This window comes from Benincasa hispida, chromosome 5, assembly GCF_027475165.1.
Source record: "Benincasa hispida cultivar pf3 chromosome 5, pf3_genome.v1.1, whole genome shotgun sequence".
Lineage (NCBI taxonomy): Eukaryota > Viridiplantae > Streptophyta > Magnoliopsida > Cucurbitales > Cucurbitaceae > Benincasa > Benincasa hispida.
Window position 1 is genome coordinate 40,979,026 of NC_143482.1, and position 11,934 is coordinate 40,990,959.

The 11,934-nt window shown below is 30.6% G+C and overlaps 1 protein-coding gene across 1 annotated transcript; it reads left to right on the forward strand.

Moving 5' to 3' along the window:
• The first annotated feature begins 9,044 nt into the window (after positions 1–9,044).
• LOC150036143 (uncharacterized) lies at positions 9,045–10,944 on the forward strand. The gene is made up of 4 exons (XM_090313576.1): positions 9,045–9,096; positions 10,236–10,443; positions 10,547–10,634; positions 10,738–10,944. Exons 1-4 carry the CDS (start codon positions 9,045–9,047, stop codon positions 10,942–10,944), a joined length of 555 nt encoding a protein of 184 aa, XP_090169702.1.
• Positions 10,945–11,934: the final 990 nt, after the last annotated feature.

Below are 11,934 nucleotides of genomic sequence, written 5' to 3' on the forward strand. Positions count from 1 at the left end.
TCAAGTGTCTAATCTTCTCTTGCAATCGTTGAGGACTCAATCCTAAGCTTTGAATGTAAGCACGAAGACTTCTTTTTGAAACTTTTCTTTGAACATTTTTGTTTGAAAATTTATTTTGGAGAGATGATCTTTGTTTTTTTGGCACAATAATTCCTTCTAATGCAAAATGTTTGTCTCCACATTCTTTCTCACTTTTCATCTCGAAACTCTTCATTCTCTTCTTCACTCTTCTTCTTTTATGTTGGTCTTCATTGACATGGGAATATTGACCTATTTATAAATAAGGTCTTCCATTATCAATATAGGAATAGGAAACACAATTTAATTATAAAATACAAATACAAATAACGGAGGGAATTTTTTTAAACTAGCTCAAAATAGGGAATGTAAATTAAACTAATACATTGATTTTATATCAAAATTATTTTTATTTCATTTGAATGGATTAGAAAAAGATAATTTTATATCAAAATTATTTTTAATTCATCTCAAGTTTGAACGAGTATGCAATTATGAGAAAATTTCCTATTTTCTAGAAGAAAGAAAATTTTCTAAAACAAACCAATTTGAATGCATTTTTTTTAATTTTATTTTTTTAATATTTAGAGAATGTTAATTTCAAGTGTTAGATAAAGATTTTCTTAGAAAAAAAGTGTTCATAAAAGATTTGATTGGATGAATTTAAAATTTAAATTATATCTATGTGAAAAAGGATATAGTACAATTTAGAGTTTTTTTTTTTTATTTTATTTTAAATCTTTTGTTCTCCTAGTTGAGACTTGAGTCTAGACGATATGACTTTTATTTCATTAAACTTTAATGTTAGAACTATCTATTAGTTCTTTGAAACTTTCTGCTTTTTTCCTTTGAGCATTTCAAAAAAACTCTAATAAATTTTTAAGCTCTTAATTAAGTATCAAGACCTAGTTCTACGGTAAAGAACAAAAAAAAATTTACAATTGTTTTGGCAGAAAGTCTAATGATGAAATGAAGATAAAAAGTTTGATTTTTTTTTTTGGTTAAAATTGTAATCTTTGACCCAACTATAAATTCGAACGACCTGTGAAGAATCGACTTACCAATTATGGTTAAAATGGACAGAAGTATATCTACAGTGAGGAGAGTGCAACTATCGAGCTATACTGTTATCTCTTGGTAGTTAACGAATAGTGATTAATTCGGTTTAAAAAGTTTAACCAATTAACTACAAATCGTTGGAGCTCATGATCTTAGGTGCATAAGACCCCTCTGCTAACTAGTGAATTGGATTAATAAATTGAGTAAATTTGGTAAGATTTGAATTTAGTGTTTAGAATTCGAAATGTTCAAATTCAATTAGGGTTTCTATTAATTTTATTCGATACAATTGAAACATTTAATTTTATCGTAATTAAAAAAAAATTAAAGAGTTCAAAATATTTAACTATTGATTTAAATATTAGGGGGTGTAATATTATATTTAATATTTGATATTAAATTTAATTAATTATCCAATTTTAAATTCAAATTTTGAACTGTGTTCAAAATTAGAATTTTGATTAATTTAAAATTGAATTTATTGAAATTCAAAATTACAAAATTAAAATTTTTATTGAAAATCATATTTTAATTAAATTAATTAATCAAAATGTATAAGATTAAATTGTTTTTTAAATTTTAAAGTAGGAAAATCAAATCTTGGATTTTCCCACTCAAATTTCCACCTCATGCCACTTCAATTTCAGTTGGAGATTACGTGGCATCAGACATGTTGAGTTAATTGCATGAAATTCATGTATATATTGAAGTTTTCAACTTCAATTCATTTTCATGCAAACTTCATCAGCTCCAGAAATTCTGCAGAAACCCTTCCATTCAAACCCTAAATTCTGCAAAAACCCTTCCATTCAAACCCTCTTCAATCCTACAAAAAACCAGCTCAATTCAGTGTTCCCACCACATAATCCTTGCGAAAGAATAGTAGAGAAGATCTTTGTATTAGTCTACTTGAAGATTGAAGCATCAATTCGTAGGAACTCAGTTGGATTTAAAGAGGGTTCATCAAAGGTATTGTGTTCAACAAACCCTTTCGTGAAATTGTTTTTCAAAAGCATGTTTTAAACTCAAATTAAGTGTAATTAGAGTACTTATTGATTCTATTTCTTCCTACTGCATGTTAGTTTACTCTATCATGTTCAAGTTTGTTTCAAAATATAAAACATCTACACTTGTTTTGATAGAAAGTCCACCAGAAAAAAGATTTGATTTTTTTGTTAAAATATTGGAATTTGTGTTCAAGTTTATGTTGCAAAATATAGAAAAAATCTATCATTGTTTTGATTGAAAGTCTAACGATGGAATGGAGATAAAAAGTTTTCTTTCTTTCTTTGAAAATATTGGAATTTGTGTTCAAGTTTATGTTGCAAAATATAGAAAAAATCTATCATTGTTTTGATTGAAAGTCCAACCATGGAATGAAGATAAAAGATTTGATTTTCTTTTGTTAAAAGATTAGATTTTGTGTTCAAGCTTGTTTCAAAATATAAAAAATCTACCATTGTTTTCACACAAAGACAAACTATAGAATGAAGATAAAAGATTTGATTTTTTTTTAAAAGACTTGATTTTTTTTTTCAATTTGTTTCAAAATATATAAATTTAAAATTGATTTGAAAGAACATTCTTTTATGAAATGAATAAGGATGATTTTATATCATTTTATTTTGGTTGTATCATAGTTTTCCTTATTTCTTTTTAGAATGATATTCAAATTCAAATTAATATTTATTTTATAAAATAAAATATTGAATTAATAAAGATTTATTTGTCGAAAAAATAACATATAAAAAAAATTAAATTAATAAAAATTATATGTACAATAAATTCGAATTATATTACATTAATGAGAAAAATTACATGATTAATCATATGGACATCATTGAAAGACTACGTAAATTTAAGACATTCTCATGTACAAATCCCGCAACACAATCTCATTTATCAATAATTCTCAAGCATCTATAAGACATATTCCTACGAACTAAAATTTTAGCTATCTATAATTTAAGACATTTAAAGATTCCGTAATTTATATTTCCAAAACACAAACGACCTTGTTTGTGAATCAAAGCTAATTGCTTAGACCCATTTGGTTTAGGCTTTGTTTGATAATTATTTGACTATAGATTTTTATTTTTTGAAAATTATATCTTCTTTCTATCAATTTCATACAATGTTTTACTTACTTTTTTAAGTAAAAAAGTTGGGTTTTTTTGGCAAATCTTATAAGAACATGTTTAAGAAACTTTTTTTTTTTTTTATTTTTCAAAACTTAGTTTAGTTTTTTAAAACACTTGTAAAAAGTAGATAACAAAGCAAGAAATTTAGAAGTGACAAATTGTTAGGGTTGATGTCCTAAATCTCGTAGGGTCTTATAGTTTGTAATTATATTGTACTAACATTTTATTTAATAAAATATGAGAGTTTTATTTGACATTTAGTAGCATTAGGCCCACAAACCAATAAACTAACCTCCAAGGTTATCATCTGTAGTTTTTAAACATGTATGTAGAGACATACGAGTGGATCATGTTTATATGATAACCTAAATGTTCGGTAGTAAATGGATAAGGTTAGATACCTTATCTTGGTGACACTATGAGTACGATCCGCTTTGTAGATGTTACAATTGTTGTAAAGTGCTAGAATGATATGATCCTGATCATTCATGTGGAAACATGTGAGTTTAGCCAATTAATCTCGGATCGTTGGAGTCCATGATCTGTAGCTCCATTAGGTCCCCTACTAGCTCATAAACGGATTAGCTTTAGAATAGCATAACAAGTTGATTTGAAACTTCCAAATTCGAATTAAGGCAATTAGTATTATATGTCATATAATTACACGTTTAATTTTGGAATTAAACGTAATTGGAGAATCGATTTAGATATAAATATCATTTACATATTAATTTTATGAATAGGGATTCATGTTAATGAAATGGGTGACAAATTAATTTAATATTTGATTTAAATTAATAGAATTCATTAAGTTATTTAATTAATGATTAATTATTAATTTTATTAGAAAAATTGATTATTGAATTAATTTTTGTAAAATTAATAAAATTTCAATTTTAATTAAAGAACTAAAATTGGAAAAAGTTTTTATTTTGAAAATCAAATTTCAAAATCGAAAAGGGAAATTGAAAATGGAGAAAAATCTCAATGTGAGATTTTCTCACTTTCAAGTAAGAGGGTTAGTCAGCTTCTTACACATAATTCCACCATCAAATTCAAGAAGTATCTGGAATCACTTCAAGTGATCAGTTTGCATGAGAGTGATGTAATAAAACCACTATTGATTGAGTGGAAATGCTGTTGCAATTGCTGAATTCCTGAGCTTTTAAAGGTTGAAGAAGTTGTTCTTCAACAAGCTGAAAAACCAGAAAACCTCTCATCCAATTTCCTAAGTTCAAGTTTGTTTTGAGTCTCACAACTCAATCTAAGACTCCTAGAGAATAGTAGAGAAGCTCTAGTGGTGGTCTACAACAATAATTGGAGAAGATTGCAGCTGAATTTTGAATTTGAAGAGGATCTTCAAAGGTATATAATGAAACCCTCTTAATACACCATGAACATGCTTATTTTGTCGTCAAAATTGAGGAATTAGAATGCTTAAGGATCATGTTTTCTTCCCTGCATGTTTTTGTAAACCAATTGGTCACTTGCAGAGTATGGGTCTACGAGACATGCCACATTTAGACTAGGGCAAGTGGGAGATTTTGTACTGGATGCGTGTTATAACTTAGTTTATTGCTTTGTGTACTTGTATACTAGTATGGATTTTATATTATACACTCCGCTAGCTTTAGGTCAAGTGGGAGATTGTTGGGGTTGATGTCCTAAATCTCGTAGAGTCCTATAATTTGTAATTATATTGTACAAATATTTTATTTATTTAATAAAATATGAGATGTTTTATTTGACATTTAGTAGAACTAAAACCACAAACCAATAAACTAACATCGAAGGTTATCATCTGTAGCTTAAATATGTATGTAGAGACATACAGGTGGATCATATTTAAGTGATAACCTAAATTGTCTGTAGTAGATAAATAAGGATGAATACCTTATCCTGGTGACACTATGAATACAACCCCTTTTGTAGATGTTACAATTATTATAGAGTGCTACAAACGATTTGATCTTGATCATTCATGTAGAGACATGATAACGGGGGTATTCTATACAAAGAAGTTTGTATAAGACCGGGCCAGAAAATTACTAGTCTCATTATATAATGCCGCCATAATTGATACTTACATTTCACCAGGTTGACCATGAGTGACATGACCTGAATCTTGAGTGAGTTGTGAACCCTACCTATGAAGGCCGTTCTTTGATTTGTATGGGTGAGAGTGGTCGGATCGCTAACTCAATAAGTCTACCATTTTGGGCTTATTGGGGTGCTGGGAACACAACTACACAAGACGAAATTCTCCTTCCCCGACGTTGGGGTAAGTAAATAAATTGTTCCCTTAAAGGCTAATTATGGGGCGTGAACAATGTAGCACCACACCCTCTCTTAGCACAAGAGGGGTTTGGTCATAGTTGGACTATGACTTATTATTCATTAGAGGGATCAATGGTACTTAAGGAGTTAAATGTAACTACAAATAAAAAAAGGGTAAATTTGGCCTAGGTGTACTTGCAAACAATTTGTGAAGGGTCATCGCACTGTTGACTGGTTATATTCAATGGACATAGAAATATATATGTAGTGCGAAGAGTGCAGCTGTCGATTATTAGTGGAATGGCCGACAGTTAATGGATATTGAATAATTTAATTAAAGGAGTTTAATTAATTATTCAAGTACCATTGGAGCTTCACGCTACAGGTCAATGAGGTTCCCTCTATAGTTCAATATGGATTAAATGAGAATCAATTTTGGATTAATTGAATTATTCAAATTACTTGAGAGAATTAATTATATGTGAGATAATTCATTTAACTTAATTATATATGATATAAATACTATAATGTATTTGATACATCATAATATAAAGTTTATTTGAGAGGAAATAAATATTTGAATTGAAGCATTTCTTAAACAAGAGAATCAATGAGCGGAAGCAGATCGTTCCAAATCCCATTATGAAAAAACATACACATTTACAATCAAACAACAACAGTTATGCATAATCTTTAAATTACAACATGCTTCAAGAAGAAAATACAAGAGATCGAGTGAACATACCCTTGAAGAACTTTTCTTCTTGTATCCCTTGATCAAACTCAGTCCAGCGTCCAACAACACGAATGTAAACCAATGAACAGCATGAACTGTAGAATCCTCTAACACAATCGAGTAACACTCGACCCTCGACCTTCAACCCTTGAACAGTAAGCAAACACTACCACGAGACTACTTTCGTATTCTCAGTATGGGAATCCAGGAGTTGTGGGCTTTATATGGATTTGGTGGAGGGAATGAGGAAATGAACAATTATGTAGATGATCGAATAAGTGGGAGAAGACAGAAGTCTATCGTGTAGACTTGGGTACTCGATCGTGTAGCAGCGAGCAGCTATCGTATAGTATACTCTTTACTTGATTGTTTATTCTCTCAATGCTATCAAAGAGCTTTTGGTTTAATGCGCGTTCAATTACGAAAAAATGAAAATGATTTTCATTTTATCCATCAGTTACCATACCTGATTACAACTTCCCACTAAGTTGATTATTAGGAGAAAAAACAGAAACCAATTATCTCATAATTGATTTAATCATAAATAAATATTAACTAATTTATCATATTATATTTATAACCTATAGTTTTAATATCACATCATATGCAACAAATAAATCATATTTATATTAGTTCTTTTTCTCCTTTATTGCATTTAATATAAATCATATTTACATTAATTTCTCCAATTAATGTATCTAATACATCAAATCAATAACATCACATATAATTTAATTAATTTAATTATATCATATATAATCAAATTCCCTCTTGTTAATTTGAACACTTCAAACGAACCCAAAAACTGATTCTCAACATGAATCCATTGAGCTACCAAGGAGAACTTATGAACCTGTAACTTAGCTCCAACGGTACGTGAATAACTGACTAAACTCTTTAAGCACGATATCCACCATTTGTTAACTATCAGGTATTCTATTAAAGACCGACAGCTGCACTCTTCGTACTACAGATATATTTCTGTGTCCATTGGATATAACCAGTCAACAGTACGATGACCATTCATAAATCGCTCGTAAGTACAGCTAGACCATTTATCGTTTTGCCCCTATAGTTACATCTATTTTCTGAAGTACCATTAATTTCTCTAATGAACAATACGTCATAATCCCACTATCAGTAAACACTTCTTAGGCCATGAGAAGGTGTGGTGCCACATTGTTCAAGCCCTAGAATCAACCCTTAAGGGAGTAATTTATCTACTTAGAATGAGTGAATTCTGTCTTATGTAGTGAGTTCCCAACTCTCCAATCAGACGAATCCCCAAAGTGGTAGGTTTTAGTCGGTGATTTGGCCACTCGCACCCATGCAAATCAAAGGACCGACCTCATAGGCAGAAGTTCGCAACTCACTTAGGATTAAGTTCATGTTACCTATGGTCATCCTAGTGAAATGAAAGTCTCTGTCATGAACAACATTATACAATGAGACTAAACATTTCCTGGTTCGATCTAATACAAACTCCTTTGTATAGAGCATCCCACTCGCATGTCCAATACATGAATGGTCAGGATCAGACCATTTTGTAGCACTTTACAACACTTGTAACATCTACAAAGCAAGCTACACTCGTAGCGTCACCAAGATAAGGTTTCCGTCCTTTATCCATATACTATAGACCATTTAGGTTATCACTTAAAGCATGATCCACTTGTATGTCTCCACATACATGCCTAAGTTACAACGACAACCAGAGATCTTAGTTTATTAGTTTGTGTTAATGCAACTAAAATATCTTATATTTCATAGACTGAAGTGATTAAAATATCTCATATTATTACATCGTAAAGAGCTTTTTTATATAGGTATTTACAAATTACAAGACCTTATGAGATTTAGGGCATTAACCACAACATGATTATGATTCAAATATTAATTACGTGAATTGGATTCATATAATTAATTTGAGAGAATTAAAACTATAGATTATATGATACAATAATAAACTATATATAATTTATTTTAAATTAAAATTAATTTTTTTAATTTTAGTTTTTAATTTTTAATTTAAAGGGACCTCCCCTTAATTCTCTCAACTGACGTAGTGAGTGGGAAAATTATTTTTTTGTGATATCTTCTTCTGAAAAGATTAGAGAGAAAGGGCATACTATGGTTTTTTTTTTTTTTTTTTTATCACTCTGAGAAATCTATATAAAGTTTTTCTTCCCTCTCAATTTCTCTTACCCTCTTTACCAAAATTCTCAGAGCCCACATCTTTTGAGTAATTCTCATCCCAATAGAGAATACAGGGGAAACTTCGAGTGGTGGTGTCCACAAAACTTTTGGTTTGAGGCATCCTTTTGATCGTGACAAATTTGGAGAAGAAAATTCACACGAAGAGTATTTTTTTCAAGGGTAAGGTCTTTTTGAAACCCTACTTTTCCTTTTCTCTTTTATTTTTGGCATGTTGTATTTTCTATTGATTGCATAAATTTGTTTCTATAAAATTTGATTTTATGAAACCAAAAAATTTAGATGATCCACATTTCCGCTCAAGGCCTTCGTAGGTTCCTTCAAAAATGTGTTTATAGGCATAATTTTCAAAAAACAAATGGTTACAACATAGAACTTTTTTTTTTTGTTTTTTCTTTTTGAAAATTAGGCTTATTTTCTCTCACTTTCTTACTATGATTTGCATGTTTCTTAAGTATCATAGTTGAATTCCTAACCAAATTCCAAAAATAATATGTTTTACCCAATCCCCATTGGGTAACCAAGATTCGAATTTTGAATCCTTACTTTGCATTGCATACAAAAACCCAAATTCCCCCACTATCATAAATCTAGTGACAATGGTAGTGGCTTGGCAATTCTGGCGATTGGCTAGTAGTTCCGACGATGGGGGTGAGTTTGTGAGCTATCGATTTGAAGAAAGGGGCTTGAAGAAAATTTGGGGGTGAGATTAAGGGAGAAAGTCGGTTTAGGGAAAACTTGGGGGTGGGATTGAGGGTTTTAAAACCATTCCTCAACGTCTTTAAAAGGTGTTGGGAAAACATGTTCTCCCAACGATATTTTAAAACCCTTCTGATGATATTTATGCTTACTGAATATTTCTCTGACACTGTCTAATATGTCATCTCCCAATGTCCAAAAATTTCTCTCCAATTATGTATGTTGACGGTATTGGATACAGGCGTCAGGAAATACCGTCGAGAAAGATACTTTTCCCAACGATATCAAAAATACGGTTTGAAAAGCCCCCCCTTTCCCGACTATCAATTTATTGTCGGGAAAGATGAGATTTTTCGATCATTTTTGGCATCGGCAAAATTTTCGTTTCGAAAGACAAAATTTCTTGTAGTGCTACTTTTTTAGTTTTTAAAGTTTGATTTCGTTTTTTAAAACATTGTTAAATAAAATAGATAACAAATCAAGAAACTTAGAGGTGGGATTATTATGTATAGGCTTAACTTTTTAAAATAAAAAACCAATAACCAAATGGATACCAAAGAAACCTTAATAATTAAGAAAAAATCAATACATAAATAGGCATGATATTATCTTTAATTAGTTATTGAACTTTAATTAATAATGATTTGGTCGTGTACTTTACAATTTGTAATGATTACTTTGTTCTTGGAAAATTTCTTCAAAATTAAGTTTCAATTTTAAATACCTAACGACTTAGTCTTGCCTAAGGACCTAGGCTCAAAATTAGTAGTTGCTGCTGCAAAACAATGGTCCCTTCTCTAGATGGATGTCAAGATTGTATTTCTCAATGAGAACTAATCTATGGAAGTATATATGAAGCCTTCTCCGAGTACTTATCATACACCTCAAAAGGTATGCATTCTTCGTCGTTCATTATATCGTCTAAACAAGCTCTACGAGCTTGGTTTGCCACTTTCAGTTCTACCATCACTCAACTTGGCTTTACTTCAAGTTTTCATGATACATCATTCTTTACGGGCTAGAAATCCTATGATATTGTTGTTTTTCTTCTCCATGTTGATGATATGATTATTACTGGTGATGATCCTCAGGCTACATCAAGGACCAAGACTTTTTCAATTACTTTCTTAGTCTTGAGGTATCCATGTGCTTTGATGGTTACTGGTTGTCTCAAGCCAAATATGCCTCTGATTTATTATCCCACTCAGGCATCACTGGCTCCATCACGACATCAATAACTTTTGATCTCAATATTCAGTTGACTTTATTTGATGTTGTTCCTCTTGACGATCCCAGACTGTATTGACAACTTGTTAGCAGTTTCATTTATTTGACAATGACTCGTCCTTACATTGCATATGTTGTGCATATTGTTAGCCAACCCATGGCTGCTCTGCCACAGACCATTCACTTTACTTCCATTCTTCACATTCTTCGTTATGTCAAAGGTACGTTTGGACATGGACTTCAGTTCTCGTCTCAGTTCTTGTGTAATCTGGATATTCTAATGCTGATTGAGCTGCTGATCCGCCCGATTAGTGCTCTATCACTGATTACTACTTCTATTTAGGTAATTCCTTCATTTCTTGGTAGAGTAAGAAGCAATGTAATGTCTCCCATTCCAATACCGAATTAGAAGTTCATGCTCTGGCTAATGCTACTTCAGAACATTTATGGCTTCGCTGGCTTCTTGCTGATATGGGAGTACCTCAACAATCTGCCACTATACTTCACTTTGACAATCACAGTGCCATCCAAATTGCTCACAATGATGTCTTCCATGAGCGAACCAAACATTAAAAATGGCGTCACTTTATTCGTCACCATATTCAGTAATAAATGAAAAGGCAATAAGGAAATCAATTGACAAAAATGAAAAGGCAATGAGAATGATAGAGTACACTCTAGAGTAGGGCACAAAGAAGGAACCTATTCTCTACTACCAAATGTTAAGGCAACCCTAACCCTCAACTCAAATACCCAAGCTATTATATAGCTAAAATCATTGAATCTAAGAAATCAACACATTCCTATACAATTTAGTTCAACCCTGAGAAAAAGCAAGAATTAGATTATCTTTTGATTGAAGATCTAGAAGCAAGATTTGCAAATCTTGTTCTAGATTTAGTTACTCCATAATCAACTTGATCAAGGTTAGATTGAACGACCCACACATGCATTCTATCACAAGAATTACAAAATTCTAAGGGAAGTCTTAAATATGAAATCTCAAATTTCATTCATCAAAATCTTAATCTGGTTACAAATGGATAGGTAGAAGGCTTAATATAACCTTATAGAGATTCTAAACCTATTTAAAGTAAATTAGAAAAAGTTAAAATAAAATATTAAAAGAGTTCTCCATCTTCCAACTATCATCATCCATCCACCATATTTAATGCATTTCTTCTAGAAACGTTGACTATACATAAAATGTAACACTTAAAAGCTAACAATTAATTAAAGACAACAAATAACTCTAAAATTAAAATGTTGGAAATTAATTAAAATCAACTAAAGTTTCCTAATGCAACTCATAGGTCTCGATCCATATCATTTTCTATCAATTTCATACTATGATTTACTTCTTTCTTAAGTACCGTGGTTTAATTTTTAGCCAAATTCCAAAAAGAATAACATGTCTTAAAAACTAATTTTTTAGTTTTTAAATTTTGGTTTGGTTCTTGAAAATATTGGTAAAGAATAGACAATAAATCAAGAAATTTAAAGGTGGGATTTGTAATCATAGGTTTACATTTAAAATAAAAAACCAATAACCAAATGGATACC